Raw genomic sequence first — 27,823 nt, 5'->3', positions numbered from 1 at the left:
TATGTCAACAAAATGTCATAGCAAACGTCATAGTGTAGTATGTCATAAAAAACCTCATAGTATAGCATGTCATTGAAAACGTCATAGTATAGTATGTCATAAAAATATCATAGTATAGTATATCATAAAAAAAGTCATAAAAAACATCATGGTATAGTATATCATAAAAATGTCATAGTATAGTATGTCATAAAAATCGTCATAGTATAGCATGTCATTAAAAATGTCATTGTATAGTAAGTCATAAAAACATCATGGTATAGTATCTCATAAAAAAAGTCATAGTATAGTATGTCATAGAATAATATATCATAGTATAGTATGTCATAAAGTGTCATAAAAAACACCATAGCATACCATGTAATTAAAAACGTCATAGTATAGTACATCATAAAAACGTCATAGTGTGGTATGTCATGAAAAAACGTCATCGTATAGTATGTCATAAAAGAACGTCATGATATAGTATGTCAAAAAAATGTCATAACAAACATCATAGTGTAGTATGTCATAAAAAACCTCATAGTATAGCATGTCATTAAAAACGTCATAGTATAGTATATCATAAAAACGTCATAGTGTAGTATGTCATGAAAAAACGTCATAGTATAGTATGTCATAAAAGAACGTCATGATATAGTATGTCAAAAAAATGTCATAACAAACTACATAGAATAGTATATCATAAAAAAACGTCATAGTATAGTATGTCATAAAGTGTCATAAAAAACACCATAGTATACCATGTAATTAAAAACGTCATAGTATAGTACATCATAAAAACGTCATAGTGTGGTATGTCATGAAAAAATGTCATCGTATAGTATGTCATAAAAGAACGTCATGATATAGTATGTCAAAAAAATGTCATAACAAACGTCATAGTGTAGTATGTCATAAAAAACCTCATAGTATAGCATGTCATTAAAAACGTCATAGTATAGTATGTCATAAAAATATCATAGTATAGTATATCATAAAAAAGTCATAAAAATCATCATAGTATATGTCATAAAAATGTCATAGTATAGTATGTCATAAAAATCGTCATAGTATAGCATGTCATTAAAAATGTCATAGTATAGTAAGTCATAAAAACATCATGGTATAGTATGTCATAAAAAAAGTCATAGTATAGTATGTCATAGAATAATATATCATAGTATAGTATGTCATAAAGTGTCATAAAAAACACCATAGTATACCATGTAATTAAAAACGTCATAGTATAGTACATCATAAAAACGTCATAGTGTGGTATGCCATGAAAAAACGTCATCGTATAGTATGTCATAAAAAAACGTCATGATATAGTATGTCAAAAAAATGTCATAACAAACGTCATAGTGTAGTATGTCATAAAAAACCTCATAGTATAGCATGTCATTAAAAACGTCATAGTATAGTATGTCAAAAAAATATCATAGTATAGTATATCATAAAAAAAGTCATAAAAATCATCATAGTATAGTATGTCATAAAAATGTCATAGTATAGTATGTCATAAAAATCGTCATAGTATAGCATGTCATTAAAAATGTCATAGTATAGTATGTCATAAAAATGTCATAAAAAACGCCATAGTGTAGTATGTCATAAAAAAAAGTCATAGTATAGTATGTCATAGAATAATATATCATAGTATAGTATGTCATAAAGTGTCATAAAAAACACTATAGTATACCATGTAATTAAAAACGTCATAGTATAGTACATCATAAAAACGTCATAGTGTGGTATGCCATGAAAAAACGTCATAGTATAGTATGTCAAAAAAATGTCATAAAAAACGTCAGAGTATAGTATGTCATAAAAGCCTTCATGGTATAGTAAGTCATAAAGACATCATGGTATAGTATGTCATAAAAATTTTGAAAAATACGCCATAGTGTAGTATGTCATAAAAAAACTTCATGGTATTCTATGTCATAGAATAATATATCATAGTATAGTATATCATAAAAATGTAATTAAAAACGTCATAGTATAGTACATCATAAAAACGTCATAGTGTGGTATGCCATGAAAAAACGTCATAGTATAGTATGTCAAAAAAATGTCATAACAAACATCACAGAATTGTCTATCATAAAAAACGCCATAGTATAGCATGTCATAAAAGCCATCATAGTATAGTAAGTCATAAAGACATCATGGTATAGTATGTCATAAAAATGTTGAAAAATACGTCATAGTGTAGTATGTCATAACAAACTTCATAGAATAGTATGCCAAAAAAATGTCATAAAAAACGTCATAGTATAGCATGTCATTAAAAATGTCATAGTATAGTAAGTCATAAAAACATCATGGTATAGTATGTCATAAAAATGTCATAAAAAACGCCATAGTATAGTATGTCATAGAATAATATATCATAGTATAGTATGTCATAAAGTGTCATAAAAAACACCATAGCATACCATGTAATTAAAAACGTCATAGTATAGTACATCATAAAAACGTCATAGTGTGGTATGTCATGAAAAAACGTCATCGTATAGTATGTCATAAAAGAACGTCATGATATAGTATGTCAAAAAAATGTCATAACAAACATCATAGTGTAGTATGTCATAAAAAACCTCATAGTATAGCATGTCATTAAAAACGTCATAGTATAGTATATCATAAAAACGTCATAGTGTAGTATGTCATGAAAAAACGTCATAGTATAGTATGTCATAAAAGAACGTCATGATATAGTATGTCAAAAAAATGTCATAACAAACTACATAGAATAGTATATCATAAAAAAACGTCATAGTATAGTATGTCATAAAGTGTCATAAAAAACACCATAGTATACCATGTAATTAAAAACGTCATAGTATAGTACATCATAAAAACGTCATAGTGTGGTATGTCATGAAAAAATGTCATCGTATAGTATGTCATAAAAGAACGTCATGATATATTATGTCAACAAAATGTCATAGCAAACGTCATAGTGTAGTATGTCATAAAAAACCTCATAGTATAGCATGTCATTGAAAACGTCATAGTATAGTATGTCATAAAAATATCATAGTATAGTATATCATAAAAAAGTCATAAAAATCATCATAGTATATGTCATAAAAATGTCATAGTATAGTATGTCATAAAAATCGTCATAGTATAGCATGTCATTAAAAATGTCATTGTATAGTAAGTCATAAAAACATCATGGTATAGTATGTCATAAAAAAAGTCATAGTATAGTATGTCATAGAATAATATATCATAGTATAGTATGTCATAAAGTGTCATAAAAAACACCATAGCATACCATGTAATTAAAAACGTCATAGTATAGTACATCATAAAAACGTCATAGTGTGGTATGTCATGAAAAAACGTCATCGTATAGTATGTCATAAAAGAACGTCATGATATAGTATGTCAAAAAAATGTCATAACAAACATCATAGTGTAGTATGTCATAAAAAACCTCATAGTATAGCATGTCATTAAAAACGTCATAGTATAGTATATCATAAAAACGTCATAGTGTAGTATGTCATGAAAAAACGTCATAGTATAGTATGTCATAAAAGAACGTCATGATATAGTATGTCAAAAAAATGTCATAACAAACTACATAGAATAGTATATCATAAAAAAACGTCATAGTATAGTATGTCATAAAGTGTCATAAAAAACACCATAGTATACCATGTAATTAAAAACGTCATAGTATAGTACATCATAAAAACGTCATAGTGTGGTATGTCATGAAAAAACGTCATCGTATAGTATGTCATAAAAGAACGTCATGATATAGTATGTCAAAAAAATGTCATAACAAACGTCATAGTGTAGTATGTCATAAAAAACCTCATAGTATAGCATGTCATTAAAAACGTCATAGTATAGTATGTCATAAAAATATCATAGTATAGTATATCATAAAAAAGTCATAAAAATCATCATAGTATATGTCATAAAAATGTCATAGTATAGTATGTCATAAAAATCGTCATAGTATAGCATGTCATTAAAAATGTCATAGTATAGTAAGTCATAAAAACATCATGGTATAGTATGTCATAAAAAAAGTCATAGTATAGTATGTCATAGAATAATATATCATAGTATAGTATGTCATAAAGTGTCATAAAAAACACCATAGTATACCATGTAATTAAAAACGTCATAGTATAGTACATCATAAAAACGTCATAGTGTGGTATGCCATGAAAAAACGTCATCGTATAGTATGTCATAAAAAAACGTCATGATATAGTATGTCAAAAAAATGTCATAACAAACGTCATAGTGTAGTATGTCATAAAAAACCTCATAGTATAGCATGTCATTAAAAACGTCATAGTATAGTATGTCAAAAAAATATCATAGTATAGTATATCATAAAAAAGTCATAAAAATCATCATAGTATATGTCATAAAAATGTCATAGTATAGTATGTCATAAAAATCGTCATAGTATAGCATGTCATTAAAAATGTCATAGTATAGTAAGTCATAAAAACATCATGGTATAGTATGTCATAAAAAAAAGTCATAGTATAGTATGTCATAGAATAATATATCATAGTATAGTATGTCATAAAGTGTCATAAAAAACACTATAGTATACCATGTAATTAAAAACGTCATAGTATAGTACATCATAAAAACGTCATAGTCTGGTATGCCATGAAAAAACGTCATAGTATAGTATGCCATAAAAATTTCATAAAAAACGTCAGAGTATAGTATGTCATAAAAGCCTTCATGGTATAGTAAGTCATAAAGACATCATGGTATAGTATGTCATAAAAATTTTGAAAAATACGCCATAGTGTAGTATGTCATAAAAAAACTTCATGGTATTCTATGTCATAGAATAATATATCATAGTATAGTATATCATAAAAATGTAATTAAAAACGTCATAGTATAGTACATCATAAAAACGTCATAGTGTGGTATGCCATGAAAAAACGTCATAGTATAGTATGTCAAAAAAATGTCATAACAAACATCACAGAATTGTCTATCATAAAAAAACGCCATAGTATAGCATGTCATAAAAGCCATCATAGTATAGTAAGTCATAAAGACATCATGGTATAGTATGTCATAAAAATGTTGAAAAATACGTCATAGTGTAGTATGTCATAACAAACTTCATAGAATAGTATGCCAAAAAAATGTCATAAAAAACGTCATAGTATAGCATGTCATTAAAAATGTCATAGTATAGTAAGTCATAAAAACATCATGGTATAGTATGTCATAAAAATGTCATAAAAAACGCCATAGTATAGTATGTCATAGAATAATATATCATAGTATAGTATGTCATAAAGTGTCATAAAAAACACCATAGCATACCATGTAATTAAAAACGTCATAGTATAGTACATCATAAAAACGTCATAGTGTGGTATGTCATGAAAAAACGTCATAGTATAGTATGTCATAAAAATATCATAGTATATCATAAAAAGGTCATAAAAAACGTCATAGTATAGTATATCATAAAAGAACGTCATGGTATAGTATGTCAAAAAAATGTCATAACAAACATCACAGAATTGTCCATCATAAAAAAACGCCATAGTATAGTATGCCATAAAAGAACATCATGGTATAGTATGCCAAAAAAATGTCATAACAAACGTCATAGTGTAGTATGTCATAAAAAACCTCATAGTATAGCATGTCATTAAAAACGTCAAAGTATAGTATGTCATAAAAATATCATAGTATAGTATATCATAAAAAAGTCATAAAAATCATCATAGTATATGTCATAAAAATGTCATAGTATAGTAAGTAATAAAGATATCATGGTATAGTATGTCATAAAAAACCTCATAGTATAGCATAGTATGTCATAAAGTGTCATAAAAAACACCATAGTATACCATGTAATTAAAAACGTCATAGTATAGTATATCATAAAAATGTCATAGTGTAGTATGTCATGAAAAAACGTCATAGTATAGTATGTCATAAAAGAACGTCATGGTATAGTATGTCAAAAAAATGTCATAACGAACATCACAGAATTGTCCATCATAAAAAAACGCCATAGTATAGTATGTCATAAAAATATCATAGTATAGTAAGTCATAAAGATATAATGGTATAGTATGTCATAAAAAACCTCATAGTATAGCATGTCATTAAAAATGTCATAGTATGTCATAAAAACATCATGGTATAGTATGTCATAAAAATGTCATAAAAAACGCCATAGTGTAGTATGTCATAAAAAAAAGTCATAGTATAGTATGTCATAGAATAATATATCATAGTATGTCATAAAGTGTCATAAAAAACACCATAGTATACCATGTAATTAAAAACGTCATAGTATAGTACATCATAAAAACGTCATAGTGTGGTATGCCATGAAAAAACGTCATAGTATAGTATTTCATAAAAATATCATAGTATCATAAAAATGTCATAGTATAGTATGTCATAAAAGAACGTCATGGTATAGTATGTCATAAAAATGTCATAACAAATTTCATAGAATAGTATATCATAAAAAACGTTATAGCATAGTATGCCATAAAAAACGTCATAGTATAGCATATCATTAAAAACGTCATAGTATAGTAAGTCATAAAAATGTCATAACAAACTTCATAGAACAGTATATATCAAAAAACGTCAAAGTACAGAATGCCATAAAATTGTTATGAAAAAAAGTCATAGAATAGTCTATCATTAAAAAAGTCATGGTATAGTATGTCATAAAAATGATCATAGTATATGTCATAAAAACGTCATAGTATAGTATGTCATAAAAATGTAATAGCAAACGTCATAGAATAGTATATCATAAAAACGTCATAGTGTAGTATGTCATGAAAAAACATCATAGTATAGTATGTCATAAAAATATCATAGTATAGTATAGTATATCATAAAAATGTTATTAAAAACGTCATAGTATTGTATGTCATAAAAACTTCATAGTATAGTATGTCATAAAAAACGTTATAGCATAGTATGCCATAAAAAACGTCATAGTATAGCATATCATTAAAAACGTCATAGTATAGTAAGTCATAAAAACATCATGGTATAGTGTGTCATAACAAACTTCATAGAACAGTATATATCAAAAAACGTCAAAGTACAGAATGCCATAAAATTGTTATGAAAAAAAGTCATGGAACAGTATATCATAAAAAAACGCCATAGTATAGTATGTCGTTAAAAAAGTCATGGTATAGTATGTCATAAAAAAACTTCTTGTACAGTATGTCATAAAAATGTCAAAGAAAACATCATAGTATATGTCAAAGAAAACATCATAGTACATGTCATAAAAGTCATAAAATAGTATATCATAAAAACGTCATAGTATTGTATGTCATAAAAATGTAATAACAAACGTCATAGAATAGTCTATCATTAAAAATGCCATAGTATAGTATGTCATAAAAGCCATCATAGTATACTATGCTTTTATGACTTACTATACTTTGATGGCTTTTATGACATACTATACTATGGCATTTTTTAATGATAGACTATTGTATGACGTTTTTAATTACATGCTATACTATGGTGTTTTTTTATGACACACTATACTATGATATGACATTTTTCTTGCTGGATTGCAACAGCTGGACCAGCCCTATAATTCTAAATGTCCCCGACTGACTGGCTGAATAACTATACATAAGACAAGGCAAGCAGAGAGAAGTCATCGTTAACAAGGCTTCGTACTAACCGCTATGACAGTATATCTATCAAATATAGGGTGTAATTACTATTGACATTTGTCTGCTTTATTTTGTATATATATATATATAGCAGTTTAGTTTCAATTTGGATGTTGATTTTAACAAGTCAAATGCAACAGTACAAAACAACAAAATTAGAACTGTTGGATTGATTTATTTTCATGTTTGGTGTCCTACAGAGAGGAGAACATGTTGGTTGTCAGGAAAAGCAAACAAACATCCAAATAGTGTAAATATTATGTAATAACAGCATTAAATCAGGTGCATAGTTCATAGGCTTATTAAGAAAATTGTGTAAACGACAGTGACACTGTAAACAAAACCATTTCCAAAGAAAAAACTGAATTTCACAGCATTATGACTGACAGAGAAAAAAAAAGGTCAAACTACATCATATGTAACATGAGTTAGTGTTAGAACAAAACTGACTTTCTACATTAAAGCTCCAAAGACAGAAACAAAATCTTATTATCAAGATCAACTGTTCACAATTTTCAGGAGTTGTTGCTCAAACATGACCTTTTGTGTTCACAGCTTGGTCCCATCACTGTGCCATCAATGCAAAGCTTGTCTGTTGTAATCATCAACATGGTAAACCAGCAGTCCAAAGAAGGAAGACTAACAGTAATAAGGTAAGAACTTCTATCACTTCTAATGAGGTGCCGCTTTAATTATATAAATATCCCTCAAAGGCAGAGCTGCTTTGTACTTAACCATCTTATCTGATACCAATTGAAATGTGTTCCTGGCTACAAGTATCAAAAGTTGGCGTAAAATTCCTGCTCAGACTTTTTAATTTGAGCTGAAACGATTAGTTTGTCATTAATTTTATTTTGATCATCTGTTGCATCCCTAATATGACACAACTTCCAAACATTCACTGTTTTCAGCTTCAACAATGGGATAATTTGCTGTTTATCTGTTTTAAGTTTTATTGAACAGATTAATCAATAGCAAAGAGAAGCACTAGTTGCAGCAATATAGTTATTCTTTAATCGAAGAGTTCCTGTTTTAGATCAGAATTTGATCAATTTAAAATATTTCATAAAGTTCTTTTACAGCTGCTTTTGTTGAATAAGAAGAAATACTGTAATAGTAATTTCAAATGATACTCAAGTTAATATGATGAACCACAGCTACTAGAAGTTGTCATTAATTTCAAATGTTATTCCAATAAAATTTTCCTTTAAGAACAGGTCTGCCATTAAAAAAAATCTGTATGATTAAAGCGCCATTCTGCTGATGAGGATTTTAAACTGTAAACACAAACAAACTGAAGGTGTATGAGTTTTCACAGTTTTAGAGCAAAAGAAAGTAAAACAGACTGAAAACACTGATGTTCCCTCAGATGTACCCCTCTGTTTCTGAAAGGAGAAAATCCCTTCATCTCAGACTGAAGAATCAGGAGCAAAGGCACCAACATTATGCAGATTGTCCTGTTATTTTTGGGCTTTCAGGTCCAAGAGAAGTCATCCTCCCTCCACTGACTTCTAATCAGAATACACAAGGGCAAAAAAAAAAAGAAAACATTAGTCATCACTAAAGCAAAATAGATCTCTGTGCTTTAACTAAACAGCTTGCCTTATCTGAACTTTTTACTCAACTTCTGCAGCCAGCATTCACGTTTTACTGTGACTTTATGATTTTGTTTTTCATTGTAAACCATTTTCTGAAGAGCAAAACTCCCCGAGGGTACACTAAAGTTTGAATGTGTGCAAATATTTTTTAATTGCAGGTGAGATGATCCATGAAGATTAGTGCTCAAGTGTCAGTAAAAGCAGGAATAACACTTCATTAATACTCCACTATGCATGAAAGAGCCTCAGGGCCAATTGAAATTGATCTAAAATGTGATCATGCAACTGCCTTGAAGAAACAAACATTAATACATACAACTTAATATCTAATGGTTCATAAGACATAAAATATAAAGCTACAGTCAGCTAACAAAAGCCAGCTAAAAGTCAAAAGTGTAAAATCTCAGCTGGAGTCGTTGCTGGTTGTCAGGCAACCTTATTGTAACAACACAAGACTCCAGACTGCTGAGATGCTGGTAGGTGTATTTTCTTACCTTTGATTGCGCTAGACTAGCGGTTCGCCCCTGTTTGCAGTCTTTATGCTAAGCTAACACCCATTGTGTCAAAGTGAAAACCTTGTGTAGCTACTTACCACATTTAATCGGAGACGATTTTCTTCTTGGAGGATTTCTTTTTCTGGAATTATCAGAACAAAAAATTTTATAATAATTCGCAGAAATACCAAGTGTTTCTCCAAGCAAAAAAGTAAGATTTGCGTGCGTCAACGTACCATAGAAGCAGCTGTAACATCTGGAGCAGGTTCAGTTTCTTCCAGTTTTTCCTTTAGTCTGTTCTTCTCTGAAAACATGAGTCAACACAAAACATGGATATCAGCACATTGTGAAGTTGTTGTGTGTGCACTGAGAAGGACAAGGAAAAAAGTGCCTCAAGTATCTTGTACCAAATTACTGGCCACACTGTCTTTGAAAAATGAACAAATACACTACAGGTTGTCTTCATTGGTACAAAAAAATTGTAAAAGTGTAATTTAACTTGAAGAGGAAACAAACTGAGCTGCAGCACTTTGCCTTGGACTCAAAATAATGATTTTCATATATTAACATCTTTTATGAGGATTTCTTAAATTTTGTTATTAAACTATTTTGACCAAAATATGTAATAAGTGATGACATTGGAATTTCTGTGATAAGTTATTGCTAAAACAATTAGTCAATCAGGAGGTAATTATCACCATTAATTAATAGTTCAATAATTTATAAAGCTATATTGTTGGCTTTTGGACTGTAAAAACAATCACAAGCAAGACATCACCTTGAGTTCTGGAAAACTGCATTTTTCACGATTTGGCTGAATAAATTACTATTAATCAGTAATGAAAATAATCATTTTGCAGGCCAGTTAGAAATAAAATCCATGGCACACGAACACAAAATTTGTAACAACCAGAGAATTTCTTACTCTTTTTCTTTGCAGGAGTATCTTGGCTTGCAGTGACTGGAGTTGAATTTGCGCTCGTCTCTTCGCCTTCATCAGCCATCAACATCTTCTTTTTCTTCTTCTTCTTCTTCCTGTCGCTCGAGCACAGAGATGAGACCTGTTCAAGTTGCTCAGCGATCAGGTCGCTCACCGCACCGCTTTCATCTTCCTCCTTCACCAGTTGCTTCTTTTTCTTCTTCTTTGGCTTTGTCTTTGGAGGCTGGTTTTCCTTCGAGGAATTCTCTTCTTGCTCACTGTTCCTTTTCTTCTTTGGTGTGTCGTCTTCCTGTGCAGCATCTAGTTTGGGTCTTTTGGTTGGTTTTGGCCGAGGCATCTCCTCCGCTGCTTCCTGGATCCGTTTTTGTCTGAAAAATGTGAACATGTGACATCTGTATTTTACTACTGAACAACTACAGAAAACTGAACATTATAACCTTCATTAAGGGAGAATGTACTGCAGACTACATTAGTTTTACCAGTACTACTTTGTGGATTTTTATTTCACATTGGTATATACTCCCCGGGAGTCTTGACTATAAATTGCTGAAAAACTGTTTTCAAAGTTCTAGAAAATGTCTGTCTCACTAAGTCTTATTACTGTTGTTTCACTGAATTTAAATCTTAAACACGTCTCACAAATGACAGTAAAGCACTAACAGCAGTGTGTATTTTTTAACAAAGATACCAATGAAATAAAGTCTGACTTCTTTCTGCCTGTGGCCTCAGTCTTTCCTGCGGGGACTTTGTTCTTCCTCTTCACGATCTCATCTTTCTTGTGCAGCCTCAGCCTCTTCTTCAGGCTGAGTTTCTTCCTGAGACGCTGTTTCTTCTTGGCCGAGGCGAGCTGAGAGGAGTTTCCATCTGCAGGAGCAGAGAAAGAAAACATACAAATCACTAAACTGAACAATTTATCATACAACTGACACTAATGACAAAGTGTTAAAGCTGCTTTAGTTTCATGAAAAAGTCCTAGTTCAGAAATAAGAGGAAAAATGTTTTGCCTGTTTCTACCTGTTGCATCCAGGTTAGAGTATGTGCCTTCGTCGCCCCCTGCTGGTGTTTCATTAGACTGCGCCACCTCATTCTCCTGTCCTCCCTCCTTCTTCCTCTTTTTCTTCTTCTTTTTTTCTGTGTCTGCCGGACTCAGAGGATTCTCCACTTTCTCCTCTGCCTCTTCCACATCATTAACCTTCTTCTTTTTCTTTTTAATTTTGTTTTCCAAGGGAATGACAGGAGTTTCCTCCTCTTTCTCTTCCTCTCTCTCTCTTTTCCTTTTCTTGGCCTTCTTCTCTGATGGAGTTACCTGAGACACCTCCTCCTCCTGCTGCTTCTCCTCTTCCTTTCTCTTTTTGTCTCGCTTCTTCTTCTTGGCAGACTTGGAGGTAAGAGGAGTGTCACTGAGTGTATCTATGGTGGATGTGTCTGTGGTAGGTGTTTCTTCAGTTGTCTCCATCTCCTTTTTGCTCTTCTTTTTTTTCTTCTTGGGTGTTCTCACATCTTCGCAGGACTCGTCCTCCACAGGGAGCAGCTGGCTGGTTTCTCGCTCAGCTGCGTCACTGTCTTCGACCTGAATGTTGAGCATGATGGAATCGTCTAGGTCTGTTTGTTCTTCTGCAGCCGCCACCGTCGCCTTTTCTACAAGAGAGAAAGAAAAATATCTTCCATTTGTTCTCCTGTTCTGACTGCTTTTGAGAACACACAGTATGCATGAACGTAAAGGACATGTTTCTGGTGCTGTCACTGTTGTCCCAATTCTGCAGAAACAGTACACATGATAAACAAAGTCACAATAAAATAGCACATTCTGTGTGTCTAACTTTCAAAAACACAAACAAGGAAGTGCAGCTGCATAAATTCTTCATATTTTTTTTCTTATAAAAAATATATTTACTCTGGGGAATACTAAAATTTAGAAGAGAAATTTAAATGACCATGAACACAAAAAAATGCAACTCTGACAAACATTTCAAAATCATTTTAAAGGAATAAATCCACAAATCTGCAAGATAAACCGCGGGTAAAAGTAAAATTACTGAGGGTTACTCAAGTACATTTACAGATTTGTGAATACTGTGTTTTGAAACTTGATCTCCATGACAAACAAGACTTGTGCTCACAGTACAACTAGTTTGTCATCAAGAATACTAACAGAGGTTTAAATATTAATACATTAATATTTAAATTTATGCAGCAAGGCAAACTCTAACCAGATGGAGTACCTTTGCAAGTATGTAGTTTCTACTATGTATTGTTCTTGAGTTATCGTTTAAATCAGTTTCCTCTTAATTAAACCAATTAGCTCATTAATTAGCAAAGAGTCTTTACATACTACATATCCAGTATTAGTCTGAACTACTTAACTTAAAGTGTGAAGGAATTTCAGGATAGAGTCCCCTCGTTAATATGCAAATGTATGCAGAAATGTGTTCCAAAATCTTATCTTTCATCTGTTCCATATGAAGTTTGTCCCACCACAGACACAAAATGTATTCAGTCCATTAAAGTGTAAAAATAAAAGAATATGTTAAAAAGGAGGTTGTAATATTGTAAATTTTGGGTAAAGGATGATGCACTACAGAAAAGTGTTAAATTTGGCAGTAACTGTGTTACCAGTGTCAGTGATGGCAAGGTCAGCGCCGTCTCCTTGGTCACCAGTCTCTGTCTGGTTCTCAGGCTTCAGTGGAGACGTGAAGTCACTGGCCTGAGAAAAACATACACACAGTTACTGTTACAGTACTGTCTTAGGTTTACATTCTGTTATCCCCGTGCTCCTGGAAAAGGCCCAACAACACTGTAAAGTCCCAAACAGATTTTTGATACCTTGGCTTTCTCCTCCTCCTCCACTGTCTCGTCCTCTTCACCCTCTTCCTCTTTTGGATTTTCAGCACTACAGTCAGGGTCTGGAAAAGATGAAAACACAGCTGCTGTCTCAAGTCTATACTCTTGCATAACCTGTTAGGACACAAGCACTTAAGTATTTACCAAACATGACATTTAGAGACAAACAGAAGATGTCCTGCTTTAATCCTTAAGCCAATTATAATGTAGTAACTATACTCAGGAAACAACAAAATGAGGCCAAGCTAAATCTTACTAAAATAAATTCACTGCTACCAACAGTAGCCCCCTTCAGTAGGGGATATTATTATTTAGCACCACCTGCAGTTTACTCTGAAATGTAGTTGTCAAACTGTTGTACCAAGCAGAACAGGCTCAATCAAATGACACAACATTAATGGTGACTCCATAAGTTTCTTAACAGAGAAGTCAAAAATCCTTGTTCTGCAAACTTTCCTTAGCAACAAAAGCACAGGTGGAAATATTTAATGATCCCAGCAGTTATTGCAATGCAATCCAGCAGTTAGTAATGTTTGACAAGTTTCTGCACCAGAGTCATGAATCAATTTAAAATACTTAAGTAAATGAGCTGACTGTGCTCCAGATGACTGTGATTCTCAGACTAGTCATTGCTCCAGTTTGCCTAACAAGCCCTGACAAGCTTAACAAACACCTTTGAGAAGTTAAACAAGTGACTGACGTTGTGGAAAACTCCTCTGAGCGGAGCTGGCAGAGCCGTTTCTCCAGGATTTGGCAGCAATCCTTCAAAAACCTTTACAAGTTCTGGCACAAAGTTCGAGCGCCTCAAGGTAAAATCCTCAATTTTAAGTCTTATCTTCTTTTCTGTTCCTTCATTCTGCAAATAAATATATCCAAAAGTTCTGCACTCTAGTAGCTAGCTACACAATGTTTTCCTCCTCCTAAAAATGTCCAGTGTAACAATAAATGCAGCATTGAATTGTGATTCATTTTTGGAAATGCATTAAGGTTAATTCATCCAAATGAAAAAAAATAAAATATAAACTCAATTAGACAATACATTTCCTCACATATGTTCACACTGTCAACAGTTTCCATGGAGAATTTCAGAACAAAATTGTTCCAATAAAAGAGTTGGAACATAAATTAAGCTTCATTCATTTCTTTTGTATTAGGGTGAAGGAAAAAATCTGAACAACCATTTTAGATTAGGACATCACTCAAAGTAGTAACAAGGCCACAGGTTTCAATGTTTTTGTTTTTTTTTTTGATTAATGAAAAATAAAATCTAAGAGTTTTTTCTCAAAATTTTAAGTATCCATCCAGTGAGACAAGAGTTGGAAACAACTCCTGCATGAAAATTAATTTAAAAAATAGGCAATAATGACATGTAAACATGTTACAGCTCAAAAAATGAGCCAATTAACAAAAGAAAATCTACCGGTAACTATTTTGATAATCAACTAATTATTTAAGTCCCAGTTTAAATTTAAAAAAGGTAAAACTTATTTTATTTTTCATTGCTGACCTTCCCATGACTTTTGCGCCTGTGCAGCAGCAGTTGTCCATTTAAATATGTGAAAACTATCATGTGGTGTTTGATCAGCAGCTTTGAGGCTGTAATAAAGAAAAACAGTCACACTGGAGCTCCTGACTGAGGCCTCTGAGCAGCTCCTTCACAACAGCTTGTGATTCTTGTCAGCGCAGTGAGAAAGAGACAGAAAAGATGCCATACATAACAGGTAAAGAACAACCTGGTTATCAATCAGCTATTGGTTGTTCATACCTGGAGGGGGCGTGGCTTCGTTCTTGGCTGGCTGCTCATTGGTCTCCTCAGCTGTCGGGTCTGAGCTGGCGGGCTCAGCCTGGCTGGCGGGCTCAGCCTGGCTGGCGGGCTCAGCCTGGCTGGACTTCTACATGGGAGATCAACAGGTCAACAACAGTCTCCAACACCAGACACCAAGATTCTCAGGATTTTTTTCTTCTTAATTTATTTTGGCTTTATTTGTATTATATTTAGTTTCTTTTATTCATGACAGACTGGATCCTTTCTAGTCAGTATTAAAAACAAAAAGCTACAGTGAGTTGCAGGTTTGCCACCTCTGATTTAAACAATGTGGAATGCAGAGATGAATTTAATCTTATCACCGTTCACTCGGGGGATTTTAGGATCCTGATGACCATAGATATCCACAAATACATAAAGAGCAGCCAGTACTACACCTCTGCAGTGCTGCCTTCCTCATCCTCTGCCTCCTGAGTGCAGGGAGGTGTGGCCTCAGTTTGATTGACAGCTGTCTGCTCTGAGGCAGAGGTTTCATCTGCAGCATTAGAGACGTCCATGGCTGCTTCTGGCTCCTGAGGAAGGAGAACAGGGCAGAATAAACTTAAATATTACCAGGCATTATATTGTAGGTGTAGAGATTTAGAGCAGTGTTCCAGTTTCTAGTTTTTACGTGTTTTTATTATTTCTAATCTACCTCTTTGGTCATTGTGTAGTTTGTGTTGTTCTTATGTAATTTGGCCATTTCCCTTCAGGATTAATAAAGAAAAAATGACAGCTTCTCATATTGTTATTTTTTTCCTAAAATGTAGGGACTTAAGAATAACGGAGCAAGAAAGTTTAGTGGAAAAATGTAAAAACCATTATTCTGTTGCAATACAGAGAGAGAGCACACCCAGAATGTTAGTAGTTATCTCCTCTTACACAGGAAAACGATGCACACTGTTGAAATCTGAACCAGAAGTCGCTCTGTGAACTGTGACGGATGTTTACAACAAACAGTTACGGTCATGTTACTGTTCATCTAACCTGCTGTTTTGTTTACAGCCTGTCTGAGAGTCTGACTCAGTTTTTATCCAATTAATTCTTAGTGATGTTACTTCATTTTGAGAACTGAGAAACTAACATGGTGAATACAGTGTTTTTGGCACTGAGAGGAATGAAAGACAGAACTATGAGAATAAGTTGTAATTAACCTGATTTTGCTGCTGGCTAGATTTCTAGAAGATACATATGGAAATAACTAAAAACTGAACAACAATCAGTTACATCACGAGGTGCCAAGGCCGAGGGTTTCGACTCTGAAATGTTGTGCAATCTTGAAAGTTATGAAATGATTTATTATTTTTAATTAACTGTGCAACCCTGGAACCAGCTGAAGTTCAACAGGACCGAGTCTACAGTAGCACTGGCAGTGGTGACTTGAGCTGAACTCCAACGTCATAATGTTAATCACTATCTTCAGTTTAGCGTGTTAGCATGCTGATATTTGCTAATTAGCCACACAGCTAGACGCTGATGGGGATCAGTTTGCAGCTATTTGGTCATAAAGTACTGACTGGCCACTTGACCTGTTGATGTCATTAAAAGGAAAAGTTAGGGGACAAAGTTATAATAGTTCATCCTGAGGGGGACGTGAATATCTGCATTAAGTTTCATGGCAATTCATATAATAGTTGTGGAGACATTTCACTCAAAACTGACAAAAACAAACTCCTCGTGGTGGAGGAACAGTCGGGGAATCACTGACGTTATTAAGATCAATGTTTGTACAAACTTCTGACATCTATTAGATGATGAAATATTTCACTGGATAAGTGAAATTTATGCTCTGATGGGGACAACACAAGCATGGACAAAGTTTCACAACAATCATAGGGATAGCTTGGGTAATTTGACGTGGGGTTGTATGAGAAAGTCATGCATAGTTGGTGTATTACTTGCAGTAGATTCAGATCAGTGCGCTGCTGGGTAGGAGAGACGGCAGGAGACACCGGTACACTAGCAGAGCTATGTGTTACTGTGCACGGGACTAGCAGAAAAAACACTTTAGACACTTTTAAATCCATCTTCCTGTCAAAACAGCACTTTCCTAGGAAAGTAGGAATTCATAGGAATACGGTAGTTCAGTGATTGAAATGTAATACCAAAGGAAGTGCTGTTTTGACAGGAAGATGAACCACTAAAAATATTCTACAGGAAGCGTACATTTAAACGGATATTGGATTGTTTCAGTTGCCGTCTTTTAAAAGTGTCTAAAACACATTTTTTCCTGCTGGCCCGATGCACAGTAACACATAGCTCTGCTAGTGCGCCGGTGTTTCCTGCCATCGTGCTGATCTGAATCTACTACACACCGACTACGCATGACTACCTCTTACAACCCCACGTCAAATGACCCAGACTATCCCTTTAAATAGTCGTTGAAATATTTCAGTCTGGACCAAAGTGGTGGATCAACACTGTTATCCACTGAGTGTGGCTTAAATCTGGTTTAAACAATATAAATGTGCAGAGGTTTAAAGTTAAGTTGACATTTCATGTTGGAGTTTCAATTTATTCCAACAGATAATTGTATCATGTGCAGTGGTTCACTCATATCCACAGCAGCCCGCAGGAGTTCACCGTTTTGTATAATCATCGTTGAGAAGACAAGTGGCTTGTTGCAAACAACGTTTTCATGGTGACATTTAATCCCAAACCTTCAAGAGCCAGAATAATCTTAAAAATCTCATGAGTCAGCAAAGAAAAACAGCGTGCAGTGATTCCTACTGGAAACTCAACAGCACAAACAATGCACCTCAGCCTGTCGCAATCCTCTGCAAAATAAGTTTCAGATGTGCAGAGGGTGAGCTGAGGAAACGGAGGCTCAGCTGAGCCAAGAGTCAACAGCTACTCCTGTTTTTTATGAGCTGTGGTTAAACCTAATTAACAATTCTGCTCATTTCTTCAGTGCAGTTTGGTGGAGCAGGATGAAACTGCACAGTACATGTGGGAGTTGTAGGAGAGACAAGCAGCTCAAATGTAGGACTAATTGTGTCACACTGTAAAAAATGTAATGAATATTTGCTGCTGAGTAATGATCTCTGCAGTATGGAAGCAGAAGAAAACAGTGAGTGTCAGGGCTGAGAGTAGAGCAACTTTTCACTGGACACATACTGCAGGAGGATTTTACATGTTAATGAGAGGAAGGAACTTGCACAACCACATACTTCAGATTCAGCCTCAGCTCACAAACCTGCTTTGGCTCATCGACCATCTCTTGGTGCTCCTCTCTGCTCTCGCCTCCTGAGCTGGAGGCCGGCGGTTGATCCTCAGTCTGACTAGCGGCAGCTTGACTGAGGTCGACAGGGCTGGAGCTGCCCAGGGTGGGTTCAGCCGCTTCCTGAGAGTCAGAGGAATCTGAGCTGCAGCCTTCTGCTCGGTTAGTCGCCTTGGCAGATGCTTCAACAGGAGCTGACTGGAAAATATGTACAAGCAGAAACTTAGAAGCTGTGGCAGGGGCAGTTAGCCTGTTAGCCTTGTTAGCAGCTCTCTTTTCCCAGTGGTCAGAAAAAGTCTGATGGTTTCGGAAAGCTGAACTCAAGGGACATTAACGACCTTTTCTTGAAATGGGATTTAACATTTATTTTAAAAAACAAATGTAGGCAACAGGACTAAACAATCCTGGTATAATGAGGCACTCTGAGCTAAATGCTAATAGCAGGTATAATGTTGTGTCCCAGCTTTTCAGTCTGTAGTGCGGTCACACTGGAAATGGGACAAGATAAAGTATTGTCAAACCAGACACAATACTGAGCACAAACAATTGGTACTGCTCAAGATGTCGCTCCTTCATACGTTGGTACCATACACCAAAATGTAACCAGGAAGTAGAAAGGGGGATGGTTTTTGTAGTGGGGATGAAATTTGTTGCGAAATAGAATGCAGTACAATTATTGTATTATCTCAATTATCTTGTTTTCATAATCGTTAGAAGCCAAAATTGTAATTAAAAATTAAATTAGATTTATAGCCCAGCCCTAGCAGTTGTTGAGACATTTCATTCAAAGCCACACATCTCAGCGTCATGGTGGCGCCAGAGGAGAAGTCAAGTCAAGGGGATCACACAGTCAGTAGGATTCATCCTCTGGGAACCTTGAATGTCTGGACATAATCTCATCAAATAGTTAATGAAATGTTTCAGTCTGGATCAAAGTGATGGACCGACCGACCGTCCATCCTTAGAGCCGTGACACAGACAAGATCACTCAACTGAAAATCCTGATGCTATAACTGGGAAATATATGCCAGTACCACAAAAAATTAATGACACATGATGTCAACTATGTTTGGCAGATTATATTGATCTTGGCCATGTTTAATTTGACCAGATGGGGGTAGGACAACAAAAGAAAGTAAAACCAAAACTATGTCTGCTTTTAATTCAGTAGAAACATGTTTGTTCCGTTAGAAATCAGCACCGTGGCGCTGCTGTACTCAACTTAGTAGAGAGAGCAAGACACAAAGCAAAGTTATCAGGGTTTCCAGCAGCTGTAAACAAATCCACAGTGAGCTATTAACAACACAGTTTTACACACACACAAAATTTGTCTCAGAAGATTATCATTCTGTCACACACACAGTTTCTATCCAAACAGCATTATCTACTGCATCGCTGAGCCAACATAAAAGAACGGAGACACGATTTGGACACACACACACACACACACACACACACACACACACACACACACGAGATAACAACAGAGCAAACTAACTCAAACTAACAGACACAGGACAGACGAGTGGACATAATGTAATGTGTGTGTGTGTGTGTATTTCAGAAGCATAAAATAACACTGCGCTACTGTTCATCTATCAGCACATTATTACAGTGACTGGACAACAGTTATGTGTGTGACCATGATGGCAGTTCATAGAACAAAGGCTCACTTGTCACTTCTTTCTAGTTTCTTTAATTTTCAAACTACTACAACTACAATCGCATTTTATTAACTTAGTTTTCTTGCGCAATCAGCTTTGAAAATATAAACCCAAGATAAACTACTTCCGTTTCAATTTTTCATCCTGTTTGTTTTTTAGGAAACTTCTGAGTCCCATGGCTCATAGGAAGTTCCTTCACTTTCCCTGTGGTCTTTCCAAGTCTTGCTCTAAACTGTTGTAAATCAATTATTTCTGATGTACTTTGATATTTGTATTTTGTGTTGCAAACATTATGTTCTATGCTCTTAATATTTTGAGGTTTATTAGAAAGCAGTAGCACATTATATTCTTGGATGTTGTGATCATTTTTCACATGGTAGCTGTTCAATTGAATCTGACATCTTGGATTTTTGACTGTATGACTGTCGTCTTTTTTCCATGATCTTCCTTTGTTTAATCTTTTTGAATCTTCTTTAGATTACATTACATTTTGGATGACATGATGTCATAATAACATAATTAGTGATTTTACTGAAAAACACAAATTTTTTCCCTGTGAGGGTTAGCGGATGATGGATGCTCCAGACACAGCCAGAACCAGCTGGTCATTGTTCTCAATGTTTCCTGCATACGTCAATCCAGGTGCCAATCTCATCTCCTGGCAACGGAGGTAAACAGCTGCACTCTGCTGACAAAAGGACGACGCAAGAAGCACACGAGTGGAAACACAATAAAACAGTGGGAAAGCAAACCAGATCAGGGAGAGATGGAGTGATCTAACTCTGGTTCACACTCAAACGAAAACTTTGGCTCCCATGGCAGCAGCTGAGGGTTTAATGCCATGCTCAACAGCTGAGGGACGGGATGACATTTTCTTTTTCCCCCACCTTCATTTCAGATGTTTCAGGGATTCAAAGCGGTACGCCTCCGATCATAAACCTGCCTCTCTCACTGTCAGTTCACTGATATGTGTCACATACTGCGTTTCACAAACAGACAGAACAACACAAACCCTTTTTCAATGACATGTGAGGTGCTCATCTCTGCTCACCTCTTGCTCCGTTTTTGTTTCTTCCTCCCTCTTCTCTTCTTCCTCTTCACCATCAGAGGAGTCGGAGTTCTCTTTGTCCACGGTTGTTGTTTCAGCTTCACCTGCAGCTTCCAGCAGCTGCTCAGAGACGGCCTCAGCGTCGTTCCCCACACAGCTGAGGTCTGCACCGGATGACTCCACACCATCTGCCCCGAGCCCTGACAGAGGAGAACAAAATATATACAGTGTTTTAGACTGGAGTCATACTCGCTGATATCAGGGTTAATACTGAAAAATAAAAATGAAAACCAGCTGCAAAATATTACAAAAAAAACACACAAGGGGACGCACAACATCCCGGATCTGAAAGTGACATGTTGAAATGTTCATATAATCATTTCAGCTGAAATAAATATACTGATGTTCACACTGTAAATGGAAAAAAAAAAAACACACACACACACACTCACAAAACAAAAACAATAAATAAAGTTTTACCAAGAGCAGGCTTGGTTTCCACATTATCTTCTTCTGCAGTGTTGGAGAGTTTGGTGTCTGCGCCCTCTTCTTCTTCGGTGGTGGCAGGTTCTGGTTTGATGCTCTTCTCCTTTAAAGTGGCAGAGTCGTCTTCTGTCTCCTGCTTGGCATGGTGGGCGAGAGAGCACAGCCTAGAAAACACACACGCACGCAAACACACACAGGTAGAATTCATACATAAACACTATTTCCTATAATCAGCTATTTAAGCTGAAAGTCATTTATAAGATTTAGCAGTATTGGCGTGAATATACAACACAGAGGTTCTGCCAGTGTTATCAGAGTGCAGTGACCTGCAGGACCGTGGTCGACCAGCCCTCTCTGTACGCCTGTCATTGAGAGCTTGTCAGTGTTCACGTCAAACATCAGATTGGGGGAAAAAAAATGTGCCTCCACAACTTTGAGTTTCTGATGGCTCATGTGTTTTGGAGGAAATAAACTCTTGATGAGTGAAAACGAGCTGAAAGTGTCTCCTGACATTTGTACTGCACAAACAGGCCGGGGACCAAATCATCAGTCAAACAGCCAAAAGTCAGTGACACGACTGTCATGATGAGTAGTGAGGGATTAGTTCAACTTGAAATCATACTTGGACGAAAAACACAAATGTGGGATTTCCACTTTGCTTCAATAGGAGTGTTTCATGGTTTTAACACAGAAAAGTCTTCACAGATGAGGATCTTAACGTCAGACATTGAAACTTTCCTGACATGACTATAACTTTAATAGTGTTTCTCATCTTTAAAAAAACATATTTTCCCGACAACAACAACGACAACAACAACAACTGCAGGACAAAAAGGATCGTCCTATATTCAGGCCAATACGATATCGATTGGTTTACATTTGATTTACTTTAGTGCAAGAACAAATTTGGAAAATCAGGGTTCCCACTAGGGCTCTCCCAAACGATTATTCTTTAAACGATTAATCTAGCGATTATTTTTTCGATTATGCGACTAATCTAACGATTATTTTTTTTATTAACCTAACAGTAATTTTATTGCAATTATTTTCCAGTTAGTCATTTAATATAACAATTTGCCCCGTCCAATACACACACACTGCACCAGGGTGTTTCCTATTTATGTGCTCGTGCATGACTGTCGTGCTAGAGAGATATGCCAGATGCACTTTGCAGAGTCTGCAAACTACTGCACCTTTGGTGTCAAGATTAAAGTATTCCCAAACTTTGGAGGACCGTGTGCGAGCCTTTTTTGCCGCCTGTTGCTCCACACGCTCCGTCGTACCGCTGGTAGACGCCGCCATGTTGTTCAAATAGATTACACAGACGCAAATCATTCACGTAGTCAATGACTTCAATTACGTCACCGCGTTGTCCGGGTAAACCAAAGACGATGGATATAAACGGTCCCATTAGAAAGTTCCGGTTTTGTTCTATGAACATTTACCCTGTGTGGTTTTACACGGCGCGTCCACACTAAAATTTCACGTCGAATAATTTTTATAATCGACAACGTCGATTACGTCGGATAATCGTCCCAGCCCTAGTTCCCACACATTCTTAAACATCACATTCAAGGACTTTCAAGGACCAATGGAAACTCTGATAGGATGATGTCATTCATTCATTCATTCATCTGCTGCCCATTTAATCCTTTTCTGGGTGGCAGGGGTTTGCCGCCAGTCCCAAAATACACTGGGCAGGAGGGCCAGACAGCCATTCAGAGTGAGAACACACACACACACACACACACACACACACACACACACACACACACACACACACACACACACACACACACACACTAGTCACATCCTGTTCATATGGACAATTTGAAGTCTACAATTCACCTTCTCTGTGTGTCTCTGGGCCGTGTTAACGTGTTAACTGCTGAGCTGTCATTATTTCAAAAAGCAAACTCATAAAATCCAATGATCAAAGGAAACACAGTAAACGAACCAGCGCGAGTGAACTGACAAAAGTGCTTGGTAATCAAAGTTTATAGTGAACACACAACTCTTTATCCTCAGTATTTGACTTAAGCCTGGTTTAAATCATCAAACTTTCAATAACCATCATCACAACCATAAAAATCACCAAGTATTATTTCCATTTCTGAAATATTGGATTTTATTCTTCAGGTTTTTCTTCTTTACAGTTTGTTCTGTTCTGAAAATAACCATCTTATTCTGCTTTTAGTTAATAGTCTAGCAGCTCACTGTATAGAAAACAATATTATCTACCTGCACTTCTAATGTACATTGTGTTTCTTGGCCCTGTCGTTGTAACCATATACATATATTCAAAGCATATTATTGTTGGAGAGCCCAGCCTAAGCTTTAGTTCAGTTTCTACTCTCAAATTGTATCTGAAATGGCTAATGACATTTGAGAAGGCTAATGTTTAAACCTGTTATTTATTTATAAAAACTGGGGTTACAGCTATAAAAGTATCATTAGAAAGTAAAGCAGCAACGTGTTACTTACTTCATCCAGCCTGTGTAGATATCATGTAGGTTGGAGCTCTCCTCTGGTGTCTCCACCTACACACAAACAACGGTGCGTTTGAAACTTTCTCAACATATTTCTCTTGAAGCCACATTTTACAAGTTTTGGCTGATTTCATCAACAATATTTCTGCAACGCCAAACAAAATGGTTGAAAGGGAAATTGGAAATTTCCTGTGGTTCAGGAATGTTACCACTTTGATGCCACATGCTCCCGGAAATGAATCCATGCAGCAACATACTAAACTTAGCAATATGAGAGTTTGTGAGGAATTCAAATCTTGGATAAGGGCAATGATGCTCACAATATGTGAGAAATATCCTCTGAAAAATACACTTTGGCAGCTCTTCCAAAAATTCACACTTGTCAGCAACTTCTGACCATGATATTTTTAGCTCACGAGTCTGAAACCTGAAACTTGGGACTGAACACAGCTGAAGTTTCAACGTAACAACACATTTGTGATCTTTTGTGCATGTAAGTGCAAGAAAAATAAAAATACTCTGTTGGGAGCATTAGCGGAAAAATAAGCTATTTTTACAGCTGAAACAACACAGTGACTTCAATTATGGGTTTGATCATCTAACCAGCTTGAACAGTTCAGATTTTAATTTTATTATTAGTATCATTATTATTATTTTAATTTGGCAAACTTTTTAGAACATATTAAAAAACATACCAAGAACAGAAGGCAAGACTTCAACTGAGGAATGTGGTGACTATCATGTGTGTCTGGTTGCATCGTGACTGTGCACATGCACATGGGTCGGACAGTTTAGGGTTGTAACTAATGATTATTTTCACCAATACTATTTCTAAATGAATCAGTTCATCATTTGATCTCTAAAACATCAGAAAAAAGTGAAAAATATCTATCATAACACCTTACAGATCAATGCATCATCATCAAATGTCTGGTTTTTCCAACCAACAGCATAAAATCCAGAAATATTCCAATTTACTATAATGTAAGAAAAGGAAAATCAGCAAATCCTCACATGTAAGAAGCTGGAACATCAAGTGTTTGGCTATTTCTGCTTATATAAGCAACTCAAACAGATTCATCGGTTATCAAATTGATAATTTTCTGTTCATCGACTATATGATTAATCTACTAATCATTGAAGTTCTAGTACATTTAACTAATGATAAACAACTGTAATCACTAAATACAGTAAAAACCTAAGGAGGTTTTGAATGGGGAGTCGGTGTGTGTAGCAGCAGGCCTACAGCAGGCTTGTTTTTACAGCCATGCAGCTTCTGTAACATTATGTTCTTTTCCTCCAGGAGGCCTGAACAAGGAGCCATGTGCTGTAACACACACAGGGCTGAGTGACCTGCAGCTTACTAACAGCAACACTGAGCAAAAACACACTCAAGTCATATTTAATTCAGTTTCTTATATAACATGCATATAGCAGGCATGTCCGCTCACGAAATGACAATACAATCACCAATATAATCACATTTGATAAGAATTCAGCGAGGCAGGACGCAGGCAGGTCGGTCCTACACTCAATCACTGCAAATGCTGACGAATTGGACCCAAACTTCTTACCTGAGTAACGTGTTTCTCCAGCACCTTGGCTGCTTTCTTGTAGCCGTTCACCTTCAGGTGCTGGTAGATTAGAAAGAGCAGAGCGTCGTCCTCCTCGGCGGCCATGCTGTCCGGCTGGACCCACTGATACGACTGGGAAACGGGATAGAAAAGTGGAATATTATTGACGAGTTATTAACAGTTCAGTTCATGCTCGCTATTTCTGCGTGTGCACATGTGCGCTGTCGACGCCCCCCTCGAAATGCAGCATGGGAAGTGGAGTGGGGAAGCGAGGACAATGACTACAGAAGCATCTTCTGAGATTTGTTTTTTATTAGCGTTGACTAAAATATACGGATGACACATTCAGGATAATAATATGCCTATAAAAAAGACTTATTATCATATCATATATATTTTTTATTATTACCGCCCAAATATATGTGAAAAAAAAAAAACACACACACACTTCTCAATGAGGTACATTTCAATAGATTTAAAATGACATAGCAAAGTAAGTGCACTAATTGTACACTTTAAAAGAATTTAAGAGTAAGGACGTTCATGGACTCTGGAAACATTTAATATTGCACCATGCACAAAAATAAAAAATAATAATGATTTTAAAAAAATGTAAGGAATTGAAAAACAAAATTATTCAAGATGAGTCAAAATTGTGAGAAGCTATTATGTGAAATTATGAGTTGGTGACTTTTTAAGCCAAAAGTATGACATTTCCAGTCAACTGTAACCACTTATTTTGAGTCAAAATTATGACTTAATATCTAATAATGCTGACACAACTCATAGTTAACCTTTCATTCTTGTTTATTTTTTCTTTTACTAGCAGAAATTTTCTTTTTTTAGTCAGCTTTTTGACCTATAGAGTAACATTTAGATTTAGTGTCTCATACTTTTGACCTATCAAGTAAAATTTATAATTAGTATCTCATAATTTGTTACTTGTGAGTAACAAATTTAATAACCCACCATGGAAACATTTAATAATATTTGAAAATCGACCATGCACAAAAATATAAAATGACTAGTACTTCCCTATAGAAGCCCATTTATAGCTGTAGGATATGGAAAAACCTATAATTAAAAGAGGAGTCAAAATTATGAGCAGCTATTATGAGAAATTATGTGTTTGTAAGACATTTCTTTAAGTCAAAAATAATAAGGTAAATTTTAACTGCTTATTTTGACTTATTGAAGCAATATTATGAAATAATTTGCCACTTTAAGTCAAAATTGTGACTTAATATCTCATACTACTGACCAAAAAAGTAGAACTTTTAAAATACTATCTGATGCTTTGACCTCGTAGGTCATAATTCAGACAGACAGTCGACATTTGGATTTACTGTCTCATAGTGAGAGTATTTCTTTTTATAGTCATCTGTAAACTTTCATTCTTGTTTATTTTCTCTTTTACAAGCAGAAATGGGCTTTTTGACCTTGAAAGTAAAATTTTGATTAAGTGTCTCATACTACTTACCTGCTAGTATTTCTATTTAGCCTTGTGATGGCCACAGCCACACAGGAGGACAACCACACAGGGTAATATCATTTCAAATCCTAATTCACCTCATTAGTTACCAACATAGGTTATTTTCATCAGTCAACCACACCCAAACAATATCATTTGTAGTCAATAACACCTTAACATTTAATACCATTTTAATTGCTTTATCTGTTTATTTGCTTTAACCTTACATTGGTTTTTATGGAGTGCACACATTTTAACATTGTAGGGTTACATAGGCAATTTTCTGTTTTATGAATCATTTGTTTCTTTGTGTTTAGACATGCCCTTTTCTCCACCAGGAAGGGACGTCTCAACAATCACTAACTCAAGGCTGAGGACTCTTCAATCTGGGAGTCAGCTGATTGGCTCACACCAACTGTAAAGGCCCCATGGGGGAGATTTTGGGTTTAGGTAGCTTTGCTTGCTATTTAGTTCTAGTTGGCGTCCATTTTTTAACCCCTCTGTGTGTTATTTGG

General features: G+C 35.2%; 1 protein-coding gene and 1 long non-coding RNA gene across 2 annotated transcripts in view; one reads left to right on the top strand and one right to left on the bottom strand.

Moving 5' to 3' along the window:
- Positions 1 to 8,323, top strand: part of LOC130178793 (uncharacterized) — a 70,268-nt gene extending 61,945 nt beyond the window's left edge. Inside the window, exon 3 of the long non-coding RNA XR_008829200.1 lies at positions 8,235 to 8,323. This is a non-coding gene — a long non-coding RNA (uncharacterized LOC130178793). The remainder of the gene's footprint in view (positions 1 to 8,234) is intronic.
- Positions 7,839 to 27,823, bottom strand: part of LOC130178791 (dentin matrix acidic phosphoprotein 1-like) — a 29,897-nt gene continuing 9,912 nt past the window's right edge. Inside the window, exons 2-16 of the mRNA XM_056391280.1 lie at positions 25,838 to 25,969; positions 24,259 to 24,314; positions 21,769 to 21,938; positions 21,292 to 21,488; positions 18,553 to 18,774; positions 15,755 to 15,889; positions 15,318 to 15,444; positions 13,535 to 13,614; positions 13,325 to 13,415; positions 11,726 to 12,349; positions 11,419 to 11,575; positions 10,697 to 11,079; positions 10,008 to 10,075; positions 9,870 to 9,913; positions 7,839 to 9,190 (exon numbers count right to left, since the gene is read on the bottom strand). Coding sequence (XP_056247255.1) covers positions 9,875 to 9,913; positions 10,008 to 10,075; positions 10,697 to 11,079; positions 11,419 to 11,575; positions 11,726 to 12,349; positions 13,325 to 13,415; positions 13,535 to 13,614; positions 15,318 to 15,444; positions 15,755 to 15,889; positions 18,553 to 18,774; positions 21,292 to 21,488; positions 21,769 to 21,938; positions 24,259 to 24,314; positions 25,838 to 25,969 — 2,481 coding nt within the window. The 3' untranslated portion in view covers positions 7,839 to 9,190; positions 9,870 to 9,874. The remainder of the gene's footprint in view (positions 9,191 to 9,869; positions 9,914 to 10,007; positions 10,076 to 10,696; positions 11,080 to 11,418; positions 11,576 to 11,725; positions 12,350 to 13,324; positions 13,416 to 13,534; positions 13,615 to 15,317; positions 15,445 to 15,754; positions 15,890 to 18,552; positions 18,775 to 21,291; positions 21,489 to 21,768; positions 21,939 to 24,258; positions 24,315 to 25,837; positions 25,970 to 27,823) is intronic.

This window comes from Seriola aureovittata, chromosome 12, assembly GCF_021018895.1.
Source record: "Seriola aureovittata isolate HTS-2021-v1 ecotype China chromosome 12, ASM2101889v1, whole genome shotgun sequence".
Classification (NCBI taxonomy): domain Eukaryota; kingdom Metazoa; phylum Chordata; class Actinopteri; order Carangiformes; family Carangidae; genus Seriola; species Seriola aureovittata.
This window is presented reverse-complemented; position numbering and strand designations above follow the sequence as displayed.